The sequence below is a fragment of the Trichosurus vulpecula genome, chromosome 6 (genome assembly GCF_011100635.1).
Source record: "Trichosurus vulpecula isolate mTriVul1 chromosome 6, mTriVul1.pri, whole genome shotgun sequence".
In the NCBI taxonomy this organism is placed as follows: Eukaryota; Metazoa; Chordata; class Mammalia; order Diprotodontia; family Phalangeridae; genus Trichosurus; species Trichosurus vulpecula.
In genome coordinates, this window is record NC_050578.1 from 256023260 (window position 1) to 256044536 (window position 21277).

General features: G+C 46.5%; 1 protein-coding gene across 2 annotated transcripts in view; it reads left to right on the forward strand.

Annotated features, from left to right (window-relative positions):
• The window catches only part of CD82 (CD82 molecule), an 82170-nt gene extending 61867 nt beyond the window's left edge, over positions 1–20303 (forward strand). For both annotated transcript variants that reach the window (XM_036764314.1, XM_036764315.1), the window contains 6 exons: positions 3271–3392; positions 3839–3913; positions 12968–13075; positions 16658–16861; positions 17038–17121; positions 18915–20303. In XM_036764314.1, coding sequence (XP_036620209.1) covers positions 3271–3392; positions 3839–3913; positions 12968–13075; positions 16658–16861; positions 17038–17121; positions 18915–18992 — 671 coding nt within the window. In that variant the 3' untranslated portion in view covers positions 18993–20303. The remainder of the gene's footprint in view (positions 1–3270; positions 3393–3838; positions 3914–12967; positions 13076–16657; positions 16862–17037; positions 17122–18914) is intronic.
• Positions 20304–21277: the final 974 nt, after the last annotated feature.

Sequence of the window (21277 nt, forward strand, 5' to 3'; positions counted from 1 at the left end):
CTTTTTCTTTTCTTTTAAAAAAATGTTTTTTTTTAAAATAGATTTTATTGGTGTTTATTATTTTTGCATCATTTAGATTTCCCCCCTACCTCACTCTCCTTCCCCCTTCCAGAGATCCATTCCTTAAAACAATATGGCGTTTTCAAGGAGAAATAACTGAGTCTGACAACAACCCATCTGCTGAAAGGTGGAGGCGACCAGTTTGTGTCTCCTTTGTGCAGACGGATTTCCTCTTCTGGCTTGCCTCCCTCCTTCCTGAGCTGCCCACTTGGGCTGCGGAAGCCTGTCATAATCATTAATGATGTCACTAAGGCCTTTCATCTGATCTTTGTACCTGCTAATTAACCCTTCACCTGGGGCAAAAAATTTAAAGCTTTGAAAGACTCTTCTATAATCTACAGATAGGGAAACTGAGGCACAACTCCTGTCTCCTCACAGTCTCTCCAGCCTCTTTCATTTGATGAGTCCTGCATCTCCATCAAGTACTTACCTCATGAATCTTCCCTGGGAGCTGGGTGGGTGGCAGACAGGCAGCTTGTCATCCCCACGACACAAACTAGCCTGGGGCCGAGTTGATGAGTGAATATAGAGTAGCATCTTCATTGTGGGGTGGGAAGCCTGGAACTACCCTTTGTGGGCCACCAATGGGGATTGGCCCCATTCTGGATTGGGGGAGCTTAGTGATGGTGTCATTTCCCCCAAGGGTGTCCTGTGCCTACACCAGAGGAGCTCTCTCCCTTACCTCCCTCATCATCAGTTGTTTGCTGATTCCATCTCTAAACCAGCTCTCAAACTTACCCCCTCCTCTCCATTCCCACCGGACCCATCCAAGCACAAGCCCACGACTAATTACAAATGCATTCTTTCACCCTCCTCCCCCTCTTTCTTAGAAGCAATTAGGTTTCACAGTACGTAGAGCACTGGACCTGGAGTAGGGAAGACCTGAGTTCAAATCTGTCCTCAGACATTTACTAGCTGTATGACCCTGGACAAGTCACTTCACCTTGGTCTGACACAGTTTCCTTATCTGTAAAGTGGGAATTATAATAATGCCTACCTCCCAGGGTTGTTGTGAGCAACAAATGGATAACATTTGTAAAGCATTTCACAAACTTTAAAGTGCTGTATAGATGCTAGCAATTATTATGATCATTACATGTAGATTTAATACTCAAAATCTTCAGTGGTTCCCTACTGCCTTCAGAATAAAGTTCAGACTTCTCTACCTGATATTCAAAACCCTCAACAACCTGATGTGCTGCCCTATCTTTCCAGTCTTAATTCACATCATTCTCCTCTCTGGTCCAGCTAAATTGGTCAACTCACTGCCTGTGGAACATATACTCCCTTCTCCATCCTTGATGTCTTGGCTCATGCTGTTCCCTTTGTCCTCTCTTCTTTCTTTCCTACCCCAGCCCATTGAGTTTCTACGCATCTTATAGATTCCACTTATATGTCACCTGCTACAGAAAACCTCCTCTGACTCCACCCAACCCCCCAAATCCAGGAATGGCCTGCCCTTCTGACCTCACACAGTTCTTGGTCTTGAATTTTCCGAAGCTTTTAGTCATGTAATAAAGCATTGGTGTTTTATTTTCCTGAGTGGAAAGAGTCCTATATTCAGAGTCAGAAGTCCTAGGTTCAAATCCTGTCTTTATCATTTACTAGCTTTGTGACATTGGTTGCTACTTAACCTCTCTAGACTTCAGTTTCTTCATCTACAAAATGAGGGAAGTTGGACTTGGTAACTTCTTGGGTTCCTTCCAGCTCCAAATCTATGATCCTTATGGTCCTATGGTCCTGGCAACAACCAGGACTTCTCCTCTAGTGCCCAGCACAATGCTCCGCACATAGTAGGTGCCTAATACACATGCTTTATTGTTGTTCCATCAAGAAACGAATCAACAAACATTTATTATGTGCTTACTGTGTACCTGGAAGTTATGGAGAAACCTGGAGGTTAGGAAGGCAAAAACCAATCCCTGTCCTCAGGGAGCTTACAGTCTAATGGGAGAAACCACATGTGGATAAATCAGTACATATAAGCTACATGCAGAATAGGTGGAAGTTCCCCTTAGAAGGGAAGGCATAAGCATCTGGAGATGGGTGAGGGGCATGGGGAAAGGCCTCTTGAAAAAGATGGAATTTGAGCTGAGTCTTCAAGGATGCCAGGAAACTTGAGAGGTGGAGGTGGAGGTGGAGGTGGAGGTGGAGGAGAAGGAGAGACAGCATTCTAGGCAGAGGGGACTGCCATTGATGCTGGATGGGCAGCAGATAAAAATTCCTAGATGTAAAACCCATAGAATAGCCAGAGAATGCCTCTTCCCCAAGTAATTAATTAAAGCTACTGACTGTGGCAGGAAATGCTTCAGAGCCATCTTTTAAAGAAATAAATGAAGCATAAATACTGTCCAATGGTGGAATGTGCTTCCCCAAGTGGTGGGTTCTTCTTCTCTGGAAGTCTTCAATCAGAGCCTGGATCACCACTTATTTGGAATGCTGTAGATGAAATCCTTGGTCATGAATGAGTTGGCTTAGGTGCTATAAGGACATCCTGTTTAGCTGACTCCCCAACACAGGTGCGGGTTCCCTATACAGCTGTCCATTTAAATTATTTAACCTGTGACTTCATTGGGCTAGGAAATTCCCCAGTGAGGAAGCTCTCCATACCCATGCAGACAGACAGCTATTTTGTAGCTCAGTGTCTTAGTTGCCTAGGCCACTGGAAAGGGAAAGGACTTGGCTGGTGTCATACAGTCAGGATGGATTGGAAGCGAGATTTGAACTCAGGTCTTCCTGACTTTGAAGCCTGCTCTCTATCCGCTAGTCCAGCTTGCCTTTTATTGTTTTGGTAGGACCATGGAATCTCAGAATTTTATGGGTCCTGACCTCCCTATGAAGTTGGGAGACCTAGATTCAACTACCATCTTTGTCATTGTACTCGTGGGCAAATCTCTTTGACTGATGGATTCATTCACTTTATAATCCTCTATTAAGTACCTACTATGTTCCAGATACTTCATCCCAGTCTCAATTTCCTCCCCTGGGGACTGGGATAATAATCCTTGCCTTGCAGGGTTGTGAAGACCAAATGTGATAACATCCACATAGGATAGGGGCCATGTTGGCCATGGAGAGTACTCACTCTACAAGTGAAAGCATATGATTTCTCATGTGGGTCTCTCCTCTGGTCCCCATTTCTTGACTCTGGAATGACTTGAGTTTAGGGGAAAACTGGTGAATGATCATACCCTCTTCTTCTTTCCCTAGAGACCTCAAGCATCCTGAAGACTGGGGCATACATCTTCATCGGGGTTGGGGCTGTGACCATGATTATAGGCCTCCTGGGTTGTGTTGGTGCAGTCAATGAGATTCGATGCCTCTTGGGGCTGGTGAGTGGTAACCCTGATGGGGACTCTTCCCCTGTAAGCCAAGACATGGATCTTGTCTTCCTCCTTTGTCTTCTACCACATCCCAATATGGAGGGCCTGGATGCTGATATTAGCAGGACAAGCCCTTGTCTATTGTCTTGTGTTCACCCCTATGAGAGGGATTCCTTTTGAATTTAGGTTGATTTGTCTCATGAGACCACACAGTGATCACATCAATGGCATGGCTATTTTGAACCTAACTTTGAACCTAACCTGCCATTTTGAACCTAACTTCCTTGGTCTCAGTATCCTCACCTGTAAAGTGAAGAGGACCAATTAGGTGGGTTTTCAGATTCCTTCTAGCCCTAGATCTTCATGGATGCTATGTACTATGACTTTGACGTGTGCTAATTGGTTTATCCTCTGTTCATCCCTGACTCATTATATTTATTGCTTTTCCTTTCCAGTACTTTGCTGCCCTCCTTCTTATCATTGTGGCCCAGATAACAGCTGGAGTCCTTGTCTATGTCCATTCAGATAAGGTAAGTGCTCTTCTGCTGCCTAGAATTATGGACCCTCCTGAGGGTGAGCAGGTATAGCCAGTGACCGAACCGACATTGGGGGAAGGACCTTCAGTTGTCTGTGCCAATCTAGACAAACTTTTTGGTCTCAGGATCCCTTTAACCTTTTTAAATTATTGAGAGCCCTGTCTTCCTCCCTCCTCCACCAAGATCTTTTATTTATATGGGTTATATCTAACAATAGTTACCATAGTAAAACTTAAAATGTCTTAGTATTATAAAAATTGTTTTGACATCATGGACCCTTAAAAGCGTCTTGGAGATTCCCATGACTCCTTGGAGCACACTTTGAGAACTCCTGGTCTAGGTCATGCCTGTGAGATAACCAGAGAAAGATTCTACCCTCAGCCAAATTACAGAATCATAGAATGTTGGAGCTGGAGAGGACCTTGCTCTGGTATTGGAGAGAGCACAGCAAATTTTGAATGAGAACACCTGGATTTGAAACTGTCTATAATCTTGAGGAATGGATCTCAGTTTCCCTTTTGTAGAATGAGGGTGTTGGATTAAATGTGACTGATGCTCCTTCTAGCCCTAGATCTAGTCTTTTAACTACACCATTGTAGGCTGCTGCTTGGTCCTAGGTTCAACTCTGGTTCCTGGAAACCATCACTGTTCTTTATCTGCATTCCTGTCCAGAGATAAGTTAGAGAGTGGTAGTTCTACCACCAGCTTCCTACCATGGTGATGAAAGCATCTATCCAAGCAGGAATATCAGGTGGCCAGAAGACCAATATCTTGTTCTTCCCTGTGGAAGAACAAACACATCTGTCACTCTCTTTGTGAGTGTCCAGGCACTGAGAATGTAAAGAAAGAGCATAGTGTTGGGTGTTAAGAGCCCAAGTTTGTCCATAAGCACTGCTACCAACTAGCTGTGCACCTCCGGACAAGTTACAACCTCTCTGGTTTCAGTTCCTCAGCTGAGCTGTAAAATGAAGGGATTGGGCTAGGTGAACTTTAAGGTCTCTCCCAACTCTGCCATTGCACATTCCAAGGTTTCTCCTAACCCTGGAATTCTCTGATCTAGTCCCTCCCCATTCTGACATTCTGAGTTTTCAGAACTCTTCCCACTCTGACAATCTATGTCCTAAGGCCTCTTTTAGCTCTGATATAGTCAGAGTCCCTTCCAACATTAAATTCTCTTAAGGCTTTAAGGTCCCTCCAGGCTCTGACATTCAATGTTTCAAGTATCTTCCCAATTCTGACATTCTATGTTCCAAAATTCCTTCTAATTCTAACATTCCAGGTTCCATGTTCTTTTTTTCAGGTTCTATGTTCTAAGATTGCATCCAGCTCTGACTTCCAATTCTGACATTCTATGTCCTAAGATCCCTTCCTACTCTGATATTCTGCCTTCTAAGGGCCCTTTCATTACTATCATTCTGTGTTACAAATTCCCTTGTATCTTTCATATTTTAGGAGTCTGTTATTCCAATATAAGTGGGGGTAGTAGTTGACCTAGAACCTAAGTCTCTAGACTCATGAACCAGCATGGCTTCGACTAGCCTGAACTGCCTCACCTAGGCCATCCTATTTCATAGAATAACAGAATTTTGGAGCTGGAAGGGACCTCCAACCCACACCTGAAGAAGAGTCTCCTTTCCACTTGGCCCGGAAATGATCATCCAACTTCTGATTGAAGATGTCCAATGAGGAAGAAGCCCTTGGTACCAAGGTAGCCTGATTTGCTAAGGGATCACAGTGTTAGTTAGGACGGTCTACCTGTGCCACCATTGCTTCTAGTTCTGCCCTCTGCGCCAACCAGACTAGTCGAATTCCTCCTTCAAATATTTGAAGACGCCTGTCATAGACTTCTCTAATGAAGAAAAGATTGGGGCACCAATCCATCCTCCAAGATTTCTCTCCCTTACTCTCACTCTCCTCAACCTCTCCTCACATGGTGTGATCTCATGGCTCTTCTTCATCCTAGCCACCTGCCAACTTATCTATGTCCTTCCTAAAGTGTGGGGCCCAGAAGTGTCTACAAGGTGTGATTCTTCCCGTGCCCTGGTCAGCTCTTTAGCCAATGGTTTGATTTTCCCTTCTTCACATCTTAGAGGACAGAAAGAAACCAAGATTCCCCTTCCTTCCCCTGCTATTGATGCCATGGGTTTCTGGTGATATTGCTTCACCTAAGAAGAAACAATTTAATTTTCTTTTTCCTCCAACCCATTCTAATTTCCCCATGGAAGAAAAAACATGTCTGTCACTCTCTTTGTCCCAATGGTCAGCTTGATTCAAGAGATGGGACAAATTCGAGGCTGGTTCCTTGAATTTCCTTTCTGAAAGAAAGACAAAGGTGACTTTTCCAGGTCCTCCCTGCTCCTCTCCTACCCTCTTTGATCCAGGACAGCCACCTAGGTGGCATACATGACTTCTCATGTTCTGTCCTTCATCCTATGTATCATAATCTATTGGCCTGGTTTTGTGGTTTCCACATTCATGACATATTTAAATTGACTTTTCTTTACTCCTACAGCCATACCCCTAGTCCAGACTTTCATCGCCTCTGTCTTGGACAGTTGCAGTAGCCTTTAGGTTAGTCTCTCCGTACCCCAATCCACTTTCTACTCAGCTTCCCAAGTGATCTTCCTGAAACTCAGGTCTGACCATGTCAGCCCTCCCCCATTCAATAAACTCCAGTGGCTCTGTATTCCCTCTAGGATAAAATATAAAATCTTCTTTTGTAGCATTCATAAACCTTGCCTCTTCCTATCTTTCCGGGCTACTTGCACCTTACTCACCCCTGCATACTGTGATCCAGTGACAACAGCCTCCTCACACACAAAACTTTACCTCCAGTCTCCATATATTTTCCCTGGCTGTCCCTCATAACTGGAATTCTGCCCCTCCTCATCCTCATGTCTTAACTCCACTGGCTTCCTTCAACTCAGCTCAAATCCCCCCAAAAAACCTTTCCTGACCCCCCCTTAATGCAAATACTTCCCTCAGAGATTGCCTCCCATTTGTCCTGAATATATCTTATATGTGATTGTTTTTTTGTTCCCCATTAGAGTGTGAGTTCCTTGAAGGCAGGGGCTGGTTTTTTTTTTGGTATCCTTAGTACTTGGCACAATGACTGGTTGATGTTCTTTGGGAATGAGTCCCTGCCTGCCAGTTCCCATGCTACCTTCTGGAACAGTCAGATTTGGATACAGGAGGAAACAAGTTCATTGGTGTCTTGCTTCCCCAACTGTTCCCAATTGTCTTTGTTGGAGTGGTCCAGTCACCCTAGGAAGAGGGCCGAGCATGGGAACTGAGTCCCTTCCAGGAGGGGAGGGTGCATGGGATGTTGGCTGACTCCAGGTCACCCAGGCTCCAGCTTAGACTGGGCTCTGGTCCAGCCTCTAAATCCCCTAAACACTTTTTCCATTCCTCTTTCATACATTCATCTCTTTTCCTCCATGCAGTGGAAAATAGGAGGAGTCTCTGGGAATGGGGTCAGGAAATTTGGTGGTCGGAAAGAATCTCAGTTGAAGCAAAGCCCGGTAAAGAGCAGGGTAGGAAGATGCTCTCAGCCTGGCCTCTGCCAACCTGTGCCAGGGCTCAGGCCCACAGCTGCTGGAGGGTAAAGAGCTCCAGAGCTGGGAGAGTGGTTGAGATCAGGGGAAGGGTAGGTAGAGAGAGAAATAGTGGGCCTTCTTTCCCTAATTCTGTGCTTTCTCATTGGAGCCACTTTCTCTGACTTTCCAGGCAGGAAGAGAAGAAAAAGAAGCATTGTACCATTAAAAAACAAAAACAAAAAAACCCTGCAAAAGTCAGGGGACCTAGGCCTGTATCTGTCCTTGGCCACCTACTCCCTTCCTCCTTGGCCCTCAGTTTCCTCATCTGTAAACTGGGTAGGGTGGACTAGCTGGCCTCTGACGTCCTTTCCTGCTCTAACTGTATGATCCTACGACCCTGGAAAAGTTGGTTTAATCCCTTTGGGCCTCAGTTTCCCCATCTGTAATATGAGAGGCTTGGATTCATTCCCTACATGACACAGAGCAAGTAATTTCATCTCCCCTAGGACTCAGTTTCCCCATCTGTGAAATGCAGGCATTGGTCTCTAGATGGCCTCGGAGACCTTTTCCAGCTCTAAATCTCTGATCTTCGAGCCTAAAACATTGCTCTGGCTCCTGGAATTACTCTGCACTGGAGCATGCGTGCTCGAGTACGGCGCGCGCACACACACACCCCCCTCATAATACCACAGGTGGTGAAACGGGTTTTCTCTCACACAAAGCAACCCTCTGTGAGTCGCCTTCTTCACACCCGATAGGAGTCTCAGTGGAAAGTTGGTCACCTCTGCCCCCACCCCCGCCCCCAGCTCAGGTTTCTGCATCAGCACTGCCGCAGGGGAGGAGGTTGGCGAGAGACAGTGAGAGTGAGCAAAAGGAAGAAGTGGGGTCTTTTCTGTTCCCCTTTAGGGCAGGAGAAGGAAACTGCGGGTTGAGACCCGAGAATAATAATAGCTCCTGTTTTGGTAGCAGGGCTGGGAGGCTGCTGCCTGGGTCTTATTCATCGGCTCCGAACTGAGGCTCAGGGAAGCTGCTCGGCTTCCCATTGTCTCAGAGCTATTAGGTGTCGTCGACAAGATTTGAACTTGGGTCCCTTGATCCAAACCAAAGCGCTTTCCTTTATACTGCCAGTATTGACAGCTGGATAGAATTGATCAGCGTGTGCGTGTGTGTGCGTGTGCATGTGTGTGTAGGGACAGGTGTCAACAGGGAAAGGAGAGTCCTGTTCTTAATCCTTTGAATAGGACAGAGTCTTTGCCCTCAGTCAGGCATGTAGTAGTAGGCACCTACAGTGCCAGGCACTAGGTAATGGAATGCAAAGAAAGTGAACCATTCCCTGACCTCGAGGATTTCTTTTGGGGAAACAGCATCTCCCCTATAAGAAATGTAAACTCTTGAGCTCAGGGAAATAAGCAAACAAACAAATATACACACATACAAACATACATATACATACATATGCATGTACGTATACATGTGCATATATGTACAGAATGTACAGTCAGTCAACAACAAGCATTTGTTAAGCAGTTACTGTGTGCCAGGCACTATGCCAAATGCTGTAGATACAAAGAAAGGCAAAAACCTGGTTCTTGACTTCAAGGAGCTCACAGTCTAATGGGTAGGGGTGGGGTGGGAAGGAAGACGATGTGAGGATGATGATTCACATATGAGACACATAACGGTACCCATGGAAGGTGATCTCAGACCAAAGGCATTCCCAATGGGGAGGGGCTGGGAAAAGCTTCTTCCAAAAGGAGGGATTTGATGAGAGTCTTGAAGAAAGCCTGGAAAGCTTAGGGTGAGAGGGCACCAGAGGCAGGGGAGATCAGGAAATGCCTCCTCCAGAGGGTGAGCAGAGAAGGAGACCAAGGATTCTGAGAGGTGGAGATGGGGAACAGACATGGGGATGGCCAATGCAGACACAGAGACGGCGGACAGAGAGTCAGGGGGCTGGATGGTAGAGCACGTGGAGGGAGCGAGACCATCAAAGGGAAAAGGTTACAGTCTTCTTTGTGTGCTAAGCTATATTCCTAAATTAACCAGTGCTGTAGTAGAATGGTACACTGGAATAAGCCCTAGTTCAAGAGTTGGGGAGACCTAGGTTCAAATCCTGGCTCTGTTACTTAAAAGCTATTTGACTTTATGCAACTCCTGAACTCTGGTTTCCTCAGCTGTAAAATGGAAACAACCACATTTACACTAGCTCCTTCACAGGATTGTTAAACCTCAAATTACTATAGGAATGTGGAGCAGGAAGATGAAGGAAGATGAGGAATGGGAGTATGAAGAGGAGGAGGAGGAGAAGGAGGAAGAAGAGGAGGAGGAGGAAGAGGAGGAGGCGGAGAAGGAGGAAGAAGAGGAGGAGGAAGAAGAAGAGGAGGAGGAGGAGGAAATTTTTTTAATAGAGCCAGCTGGACTTGGGATAAGGAAGATATGAGTTCAAATCCAGACTCAGATACTTACCAGCTGTGTGGCCCTTGGCAAGGCACTTAACCCCGCTGTACCTCAGTTTCCTCATCTATAACATGGAGAGAATAGCATGTATCACCAAGGGTTTTTGTGAGGATAAAATATAATATTTGTAAAGTGCTTTGCACACCTTAAAGCGCCATGTAAATGACAGTCTACCACTACAGCTACCATGTGCTATGAGAGGGCAGAGGAGGAAGGGGTCTCCATGAGTTAGGCTGGGACACTCAGCCATGGCCATGGCAAGGTGGAGGCAGCATTTGAGCCCTGGGTGACACCACCTCTCATGGACAGAGCCAGGGATCCCTTCAGTGGGTTGGTGGGCTTTCTCAGCACCTTCATATTGCAGATTCCCAGCTATGTATGGTCCCCTTGTTCCTTAATGCCTGGGTTCCTGGGGACCCTGAGGGGCCCAAAGTGGCCAGGGTGGTGGCAGAGAGGCTTCACCCCTCCCCTCCTGTAGCCCAAGGCTGCTCCACTACAACCCCCCTGTGGTTTCAGGGTCCCCGGGGACATGAAATGAGGAAGTTGAGGCTCATTCTGCACCTACACCTGGGGTATAAATAGAAAATTTAATTTAGAACATCAGAGCCAAAGGCCTGAAGGGTATCTAGACCATGGGAGGGAAGGGTGAGCCCAGGTATGGCAAATGGAAAAAGTAGGAAGATCTCTCTAAGGGGGAGTACTGTAGAGGCCCCCACACTTATTGCTGGGGAGGGGTACCTTACTATGTTCCTGGCAGAAGGGATAAAGAGCAGGCCCAGAATCAGGAGGATCTGGGTTCCTGTCCTGCCTCTGTCAACTACTGACTGGGTGAACTTGGGCAAGTCGTTCATTCTCTCCATGACCCCAGGCCTCTCTAAAACTGAGTTGGAGAGCAGGTGTTGATGCCCATTGTCAGGGGAATTTCCTCATTAGAGGAGATCCTTATATCAGTGAGTGAGGTACTGTGCTAAATGCCAGGGATAGAAAGACAAAATGAAATGATCTTGTCCTCAAGGAGCTTACATTTTACCAGGATGAGGAGCTTAAATAGAGATAAGGGAATACAAATTCATTTCAGTGCAACAGGGCAGTAACAACTGGGGGAAGTGGGAGAGACCCCTTTAATGTAGGAAGGTTCATGGAATGGTCTGGAAGGAGTGGGGAGTTTGAGAGTCCGGGGGCAGGTGAAGGCCGAGGGAGCTGTCCACACTTGTTGGGAGCCCAGGAATGAGAGGCTGACCTGAACTGACCCACTCTCTCTGTGGCTACTTCCTCTTGGGTTTAAACAAGTGGGAGTAGGCTGAGCCTGGTTAGGGGCCCGATCCATTGGGCTCCACTTTAACAGTGTTTAATATGGGCATAAAAAGGAAAAGCAGAAATCTTCATTTCAACACCCTGGCCCAGAACCAGAAAGTGTACTCACTTTTTCTGTGCAGGGCCCTGAAATCCCCCAGCCAGGAGCCTCAGCTTCTCCTCTTGCCCCTTGTGTTTCTCAAGAAGCAATGGGATCTATGGGGGGGGGGTGGGGGGGCGGGAAGGGCATCCCCAGCCCCCAGAGTCTCAGGCCAGGCAGGTTCTGCAACATGCTCAAGGGGCCAGTTTACACTACAAACAAGGTGGCCAGGCACTCAGAGGCCTCAGACAGGAGGGGCACCAAAAACACCCTGGGCACCTGCTTTCTTGCAAAGCTGTGGTTCTGGAGATGCTGACCTCCCTCCCTCTCTCCCTGCAGCTTGCCCCACAATGACACCCATTTGCATACAGGTCAGATGCCCTTTATGCAGAAATGTTCCTGAAAAGCTGCATATGAGTCACGTCCTACTTTAAATTTGGAGAACCTCCTGAGTTGAATTCTTTTGTGAGGAAAATATTCACCCTCTGATTTATCATTTTAAAAAATTACTATTTTCATTAATCAGATTTGCTTAAAAAAAGGTGTTGGGGTAGTGCTGAGGAAATTAGCCAGGTCTTCTATACATGGCTTACTGTTTTTCATCCAGGTCTGTGATTTCCTTGATATGGGAAACTCCTAGTGTGTAAACTCCCTCCATGGCATCAAATTGGAAACTCATCAAATGTCCTAGAGAGTTTTCTGGAACATTGAAAAGTTAAATGAATTGCCCGTGATGATCCAGCCTCTACTTGGGTCAAACCCCCAGTGCATCATGAAGCCGTAGGGGGCAGGATGGGGAGGAGGAAGTGTTACAGCCACAATTCCTGTATGAAGATAAGTTAAAGGCATTGGAGATGTTAAGCCTGAGGAAGAGAAAATGTAGAAAGGAAATGATAACCATGTTCAAAAAGTCCTGTTGTGTGAAAGAGGGCTTAGCTTTGTTCTGCTTGGACCCCAAGGGCAGAACCAAGAGCAGTGGGTAGCAGGTAGAGGGAGGCAGGAAACCCTTGTTAACAATTAGAGAAGAAATGGGCTCTCCTGGAAAGTGGCAGCTTTTCCTTCCCTGGATCTCTTCAAAGAAAGGCTGGATGACTGCCTTTCAGGTACATTAAGAGAAAGAGCTCTGGGATCTCTATATGGGTCAGACTAGAAGGCTTCTGTGGTTCCTTCAAACACTAGTTACCCTTCAGGCCTTTAACTCTGATGTTCTAGATTAAATTCTCTATTTATATACTAGATGTGGGCACAGAGGGGGCCCCTAACCCTAATTCCATGATTCTCAAATTCCATTTGGGTGACTTGTCCCCCACTGAAGGAAGGACTCATGTCAATACTATCGTAGGTCCTTTCATGTAGATTTGAGAGCTTTGGGGCAGCACTGTATGATGCCCAAGGGGGAAGGCGATTTCAAGTGGGAGTCTGAGGGAAGATTTCCTGGCAGAGGAAGTAATTCCCATCTGACCTGGTGATGGTTTGTCAGTGTCCATATGGAAAGGAAGGGGCCACTTCTTTGTAACATTGACATTTCTTCCATCTGTATCTGAAAGTCTCTTGTGATGTTTGCTATAGTATGTACCTTGAGCATTTAGGGAGGAGGAGATTTTTGGAGCAACACCTGGATTTCAGCTGATCTGACTCTCATGTTCCCTTTCCCCATCTCTCTAGCTGAAGGAGGAGATAAGCACTACAGTGCTCGATCTGATTTCAGACTACGACCCTGACAACCTCGAACAGAAAGCTGCTCAGGATGCCTGGGATTACGTACAATCACAGGTACACTGTTAGGGGAGAGGGAAATGGGACTGGGGCATCTGAACTTCATGTACCATCTGGGCCTTTTCAATATGGAGACCTTGATCATGGATGACCACTGCTCTGAGGCTGGGGACATGGGGGCATGGCAGGAGATTGCCCTGGCTTCAGCAAGGGTGTCCTGTCCCTCATCTTCAGTCAGCCTGGGTTGAGAAATTACAAGTGACAGGGCAAGTCTTATGGAAATTCATGAAACGCCTTCTTGGGTCTTGGTGGGCACTGTTGGGACCCTGTGTGCTTCCCTCTACATCGCAATGGTCTACAGGCAAGTCTGTGTGCCAACATGGGAACGTAAGGACACATGGCCCTCTCCCTTTAAAAAGGAGGCAAAGACTGAAAAGAAGAGAATCATGAAGGTGAGATGAGGTCAGGTCCAACTGCAGAATGAAATATATGGTGTAAGAGTTGGCACAATAAAAAGCTTCCTAGAGTAGAAGTTGGGTTTGGCGTCAGGGTGGTGAAAATCCAACTCAGATGCTGTGTGACCCTGGGCAAGTCACTTCACCTCTCTGCCTCAGTTTCCTCTGTTGAAAAATGGGAATAATGATAGCAGCTGCCTCACAGAGTTGTTACAAGAATCAAATGAGATAATATTTGTAAAGCACTTTGCAAACCTTAAGGTTTTCTAGAAATGCCAACTCCTACCAGCTATTATCTTGGTCCTGTTACCGATAATTATCTGTGTGACCTTGGACATCTCCTTCCTCTCTATTAAAATAATGGGATTAGGCTATAGGAACTCCAACGTTGAGCTTTAAATGTCTGATTCTAGAATTATGTCAGATTGGGAGGGAAAACTCTCAGGTTAGAGTTTGGTGCTGCAGAGAATATCGGAGTCAGATGATCTGGATCTGAATTCTGTCCCTCCTCTCTGTGTCACCTTCATCATAGAACCGTAGATTCCTTCCATGGCTTTGGGGGAGCCCAGGCGCCTGGACCACATTAAACAACCTTAGGGCACCCCCTGCTGGCTCCAGGAGTTAATGCATGCTCCTCAGATGGGCTGATCCAGAGAATTCCGTAGCCGGCTGATCTTGGGGACCTTGTAGTCCAGTCCCTTTATTTTTACAGATGATAAAACTGATGCCCAGACGAGGAAGTGAGTTTGTCCAAGGTCACCCAGTGAATTAGTGGCAGACCAGTTCATAAGGAGTCACTTAAACCTGACTTAGAAACCCAGATTTGTAAGGGGCCAGGGAATCCATCCCTTACAGGAAGCACAAATACCCTCTTCTACATACAGCATCCTTGAGAAGCAGTTATCTAGCTTTTGTCTGAAATCTTCAAATGATGGGGAGCTCACTACCACCTGAAGCAGACCATTCTCCTCCTGGACTGTTAGAAATGTTTAGGAAGCAGCACAGGATTTGAGAACTGTACAGTTTGTTCCTGAAGTGATATTTGAGTTTGCAAAGTGCTCATTTGACCCTCACAGTGATCCTATGTGTGAGGTCAGTGCTACAGGGATCAATATCCCCATTTTAGAGATAAAGAAACCGAGGCTCAGAGAAATACATTGACTTGTACATGTTAATAAAGACCAAGTCTAGTTAACTCCAAGTCCAGCCTACAATCTCTTACCCTTGACTTCCCAAAAAGCTGTGTGTAAATAGAATAAATCAACACTATCATTGCTGACATGGGCATCTTCATTAATTATCCTTTTGCTCCAATCACCATGCCCTTTGATTTCCTTCTCCAAAACATTCTTCCCTGGTCAGCACTCTCCTATATGCATTTTCTTCCCATGTAAAAATGGTGAGAGCAAGGACTCATATCCTCAGTACTTGGCACATATTAAGTACTTAAATGATTTTCATTAATTCATCCATTCCTTCACTCATTTGTTTAATTCATTCATTCACTCATTTCTTTCATTTGCTCATTCATTCCCCTACTTATTCACTCATTCAAATGTATTAGAGAACCTTGATATATAAGGGATTTCTATGGTAAAATCCTGTCAAAGCAATAATCACATGTTAATTTCTATTTTTAAGAATCACCTTGGTTGTTCAGATATCAGGTTTGCTTTAAATCTAGGTGTGCCAATTCTATAAAATTTCTTTAAAAGAAAAGTTAAGGACAAAGAAGTAATAATAACTTGTTATTCTTTCATGCCTTAAATAACTTTTTTTCCCAACTGTTTTAATGGCAAATATAAAACATCTCTAAGTATTATGATAAATGAGTGAATGAGAAAACATTGATGAGAAAATGAGAATGAGAAAATGAGTGAATTAGAAAACATTGCTGTAGACCAGGCATCATGCCCATTTCACATTTGAACAGCTGAGGCAGTTAGCCCTGTCGGCCTCTCTAAAGTGTCAGAGTTTAGGCAAAGGTCTCTTGGCTTAGTTCCTTGTTTATAAGGCCTGTGCCTTCTCCATCACCAGGGGTTCTTTCCAGTGTGGGAAAATCCACCCTCCTAGGGAAGCTGGCTCTAGTTCTTAGCCTGGTGAAAGAAGGGAGAGAGGGTAAGGGGTGCTGGGTGCTTGCTCTTTGATCCAAGGCAAACCTCAGAATATCAGGGTTAGAGCCTTAGGGGTCATCTAGTGAGGCAGTGTTACATGGTAAAGAGAGAACTGGAATTAGGGTCAAGAAACTGGCCTTAAATCATGACTCTGTTACTACTTCTATTTTCTGGGCCTCTGTTTCCTTACCTGTAAATTGAAAGGGCTAGACTAGATCATGTCTAGGCTCCCTTCCAACTCTAGATTTTATTAATTATCTGACTACCCCTGAGTTGCAAAGGTACTTGGTCTCCATGGAGTCCTCAAGGCTTGGTATTCCTCGGGTTGCTGAGGGTGCTCTGAGCACCCTGCTGCTCACAGCTCTCAATAGTCATGGAACCAACCTCTGAAATGAAATGAGCCAGCATAGCATCAGTTCCTGGGGGCTGTGTTTCCCTCTAGCCAGGGAGAAGTCCATAGCTCCTCACTGAAGTGTGAGCGGGGTGTTGCTCCTAGCCCAGGCAGGAAACTCCTCCTTTTCCCTGGGAGAGGAACCCCTGAGGAAGCAGCTGACATGGTCCTGGCTCTGCCTTTGATGTTTGACATCATACTCACAGAAACATAGAATGGTGGAACTGGAAGGAAGGGCCTGTAGAGGGGAGAATGTCCAAGCTGGAACAGGGAATGTCAGAGCTGAGAGGGATCTTAGGACAGAGAATGTTGCAACTAGAAAGGGCTTGAGAACATGTCAGATATAGATGGAATCTTAGAATAGAGTATCATAGCTGAGAGGAACCTTAAAACATAGAATTTTAGAACTGGGAAAAGTCTACCAGAACTAGAAGGGATATTAGAATTAGAGCAGAGAGGGACAGGGGAATATTGAATGTCAGAGTTTGGAGGGACAGGGGAGCATAACATCAGAGCTGAGAAGGATCTTAGAACAGAGAATGTCAGAACCAAAAAGGAGATTGTGGACCAGAGCGGGTAAGTACCTGGCCCAAGGTCGCATGCCGGGTATGTTGCAGAGCTAACTTCAAATACAGATCTGGCCTCACCATATTCCTTCTTTGTGTTGTGTTGGTGACAGGTGAGATGCTGTGGCTGGAGCAGCTACTTTAACTGGACAACTAACATCGACCTCATGAACAGGACGACGATCACCTATCCTTGTTCCTGTAGCAATGCTTCATTACCTGATGTGAAGGAGGAGGACTTGTTCAGGAATGGCTTCTGCACGGTCTCCAACAATACCCAGACCAATGATCCTGAGAAATGGCCTGTTTACTCCGAGGTGGGTAAAGGGTTTGGCTGAGAATGCAGCCCTGGTGGCCTCTTCTCTTCCAACACTAGCTGCCCAACCTCGTTCCCCAAAGCTTGGGAAGGATTGAACTTCTCTAAGGTGACAGGTCTTCCCCTCCCCTTCCTCTTCCTCATCCTCTGTGATGCAGCTGTATTTTCACCATGCAGGGCTGCATGGAGAAAGTTGAGAAGTGGCTACGGGACAATCTTGGCATCATTCTCGGAGCCTGTGTTGGAGTGGCTGTCATTGAGGTTGGTTTCTCTTTTCCCACCCTCCTGTAGGGATACCCACTTGAGATAGTGTGGTGGGTGGTAGAAGGAGGAGGTGGGGGTGGGATAAAATTGCCCTTCTCTGGTGTGACCTCCACCAAGACCCTTCCTTTCTCCGTGGGAGTTGGATGAATGACCTCTATGGCCTCTTTGCCACTTTGAGACTCTGACCCTAAAATCTTCTCTTTTGCCATTGTGGTCTGTGAGCGCCACAGCTCTTCTTGGCATCCTTGGCCATTCTGTCTATCTCTGTCCAATTCCTGGGATTCCTGACTCGTTCTCATGTTCCTGCTTGGCAGAGATTCTGGAGCTCACTCCTCCAGGAAAAGCATGTGGGAGCAATAGGAAAAAGAATTTTGGGGTCAGAGGATCTGGGTTCAGATTCTGGATCTCCTGTTGATTAGATTTGTGACCTTGGGCAAATCCCTACCCCTCTCTGGGCGCCATTTTCTCCTCTGTAAAATAAGTCGAGGGCAGACTAAAGCTCCTCCTAGCTTGAAATCTTATGCTGTCCCCACTCCCCATTACATATAGGCCCTTAATCATCCCATCCATTACAGTTGGTCTCAATTCATCTTGAGATAAGGCCCTGATAGATATCTCTGCTGGGGAAGCACAGTGTGGCCTCATGGGAAGAGCTCCCGAGTGGTCATCAGAAGACCTGAAGTCACATCCAGCTTTGTCACTAAGGAATCTAATAACCTTGGGAAAGTCTTTGAGCCTCAGTATTCTCATCTGTAAATTTGGGGATAATAAGCCCAGCCCTGCCCCTTCTCACTTGGTTGCTCTGAGGAACAAATGAGGTAACTAAGTAGAAGATGCTTTGTGAATAGTTAAGTATTTAATGAGCTAGTGGGCTGGTGTTGAAGGTAAGAAGTCAGGCAGAGGGAGTATGGGGGATAGGATGCAACCAGGAATTTGAACCAAATTGAACCAAATTCTGATCTCCATGCCCAAACCGACTTGGCTAATTGGCTAACACAAACACATTAAAAACAAAACCTAACTAAAATGTCGTTCCTTCTCCTCACAAAGCAACCACTTTCCCAAGTTCAGTTGGTTTTCCCTGACAGTTATTCTCCACTGCTCACCAAGCCAGGGAGATGCCCCCTGGGCTCTCCAGGGCTGCCCCAGAGGAAAGTAGGCTCTGACAAGTCCCAGCCAGCCAGGGAAGCTTCAGGGATTGGGCTGGGTGGTAATGGCGAGGACCAGCCCAACACCATTCCAGAAACTCTCACCAGGCTGCCCACAGGGGGAAGATTTTAAATTCTGAATTCCTGGAGGGCAGAGCCTATTTTTAGTCTTTCTTTGTATCCCAAATACTTAGCACACAGTAGGCACTTGTTCACTGATAAAATTTTTGAAACCTAGAAACTCCTAATGCAATTCAAAGTATCATGGTATCTTAAATTGGAGCTGGAGGAGACTTTTGAGGTCATTGAATCCAAGCCCCTTACTTTATGGATGACATGGCTTGCTTAAGGTCATACACGTTGGTAGAAAGTGTCACGAGTCGGATTTAAAACCAGGTCCTTTGACTCCAGATCTTCTTGCCAGACACCTTTAAACAGAGCACATACACCGTGCTCCCCAAAAGAAAAGTTAAGCTGTCAGGGGGTCATAGTCTGTGTGGGTGAAGATCGCAGATCCTTGCAGTTTTAAGGATGGGTCGAACTGGAGCCACAGCCTCCTGAGCCGATATTTGGATGGATTGGAGTCCCCGGAGGCGCTGGGACCTCCCCACATCGTCTGACCCTGTGCTTCTGTTCCTGCAGCTCCTGGGGATGACGCTGTCCATCTGCCTGTGCCGGCACGTCCACTCGGAAGACTACAGCAAGGTCCCCAAGTATTGAGATGGCCCTGACTGCCTCCCGTCCCACCCTCCTGCCATGCAGGGCTCTGGACGTTCTTGCTTTCTTGGGAGCCCCCGCAGCTCCCAGCAAATTATATCCCCCCCCTCCCTCATTTGTGGCCTTCCCCCAAATCTGGAGGCTTCAGACCCCAGGCTTCTTCTGTGGGCCTTTGTCTGAGGAGGCTCCCCTTGCTTCCACCGGCCTGATCCCTTCCTGCCTGGTCTGTTTTCAGAACTCTCAGACAACGGCTTGGAAAGGTTTTGTCTTCCTGTTCTGGTTGGAGATGGAGAGTCTACTGTCATCTTTTATTTCTCTGGCCCCCCTTGACCCTCGGCTCTGTCCTTTCCCATGTCCCCTTTCTTCCTTACTGCCTTTCAGAGCTTTCTTATTGATACAAAGAAATTGATTTCCTTCACACTCCTAACCAGCCACAGTTTGGCATGGGCTATTCAGAAGAATGGACAGCCGCTTTTCCTTCCCACAGGCTAGACTGGAATCCCATTGCCTTCTTCCTCCTCCCTGGGGGCACCACAAAATAGGGCTTGTGGACAGGGGCTGCCAAAGGGCCATCCACAGCTATCTCAGGGGTTACTCTTGCAAGGATGGGCTGACTTTTCTCCAATGTGACCCTACTGTTGAGTTCCTATCTTGTCATTTAAGGCCCCCTGCTCAGGGCCTGGAGGCCCAGGTTACCACCTGACACCACCCGAGCATCACCATTGTGCTAACTCAGCTGGAAGATGTGCCATTGGCCAAGACCTGGTACAAACCCAATGGGGGTCACAGCTGTGTGATCAGAGATAGGCCTTGGCAGTCAAAAAAAGGTTTACTCCCTTGGTGCTGCTGAATAACAGGTCTCACCAACCTAGCACCCCAACCACAAGAATAGGAGAAAGAGGGTCCTGGCTTCAGGGAGAAATCTGCCTTCCTTACATGGTCTACAAATATGACTATTTAGGGGGCACCTGGGAAGACAGCAGTGGCTGGCTATGAGTGTGTACATATGTGTATGTGTGTATGGGGAGAGGGATGATGGGAGGGAGGGAGGGGTAGACCCTGGGTCCCAAAAGTAGCACGGGAACAAAATTAGCCTGAAGTTTCTATAAGTAGTAGCTTCCTGGGGAAGCAGGAAATAAATTGGCTTACTTCTCTAAGAAGCTAGGTCCCCTTTTCAGGCAGCAGCTTCCCAGAGAGAAGGCCCAATGCCTTGGGGTGGAGGTAGGAATGGGGAAGTCCCACCTGTACAGACCTGAGAAACTCAGAACTAGACAAAAGGTAGAGAGCTCAGAAATAAAGTGGATTTGTAACAAATCTGATCTCAGTGACGATGTTGTGGTATGCTCGGGAGCTTGGCCTGTTGCTATGGGTGATCCTTGATGGCCATTGGGATCAGTTGGAATGGAGTAGCTGGCTTCCTTGGGTTATGGGATTTGAAGCTAGAAGATCTCCTGGAAATCATGTGATTCAACCATAACACTCCAACTTCTACCTGGGAAACGTGGAGCATGACAGAGGACCCATGTGGCATAATTCCTAGGATTCCTTCTGGCTCAGACCCAGCAGCAGTCAGGGCTGTAAGATCAGGGCCTTGGCAGGTAAGATGGGAGGCAGATCCGGAGAGCCACTTGGCAAGATCCCTGTAGCTTGACACAAAGGACTAGAGAGAGTCTAGAGGCCCATGTTCTAATTCCCACTCCAGAGACTCACTATTTTTGTCATTGGATAACTCACTCACCACTGCACCCCACAACGGGCTGTTTTCTTCTAAGCTACAGAAGGATGTGGGCCTAATCTCTCTCTTCTAGCTCAAACACTCTATGATTCTGGTACAGGCAGAAGATAGTCTTGGTGGTGAGAAAAGGGGCTGGATTTAAAATGGAAAAGCTAACACCAGTGGTAAGGGCCTGGCCTCTCAGTCATCATATTGGAGCTGAACTAGCATTAGGCTCCCTGGGATTACTGGCCTTTGTCAGAGTTGTAGAGGTGCCTCTATGTTGCTTATGGAGCATCAGGCAATTGCTTCTGGACCTCTCCTGAAATGTGACACTTCTGTCTCATAAATAGGTCAGAGAATTTAATGACTATTCAGAACATTGGAAACCAGAATTCAACCAGAACTCCCCTGCCCAGAAAAGCTGAAAAGATTCCACCAACTGTCAGGGTTCCACTGGGCAGCAAATGGGAGTCCTTAGGATTCCTAGATAGGAAGGTGCCTCAGGCAACATGTGGTCCAGCCTACCAGAACAAGGATTTCCCTTGGCAATAGGCTAAGGCAGTTGTACAGT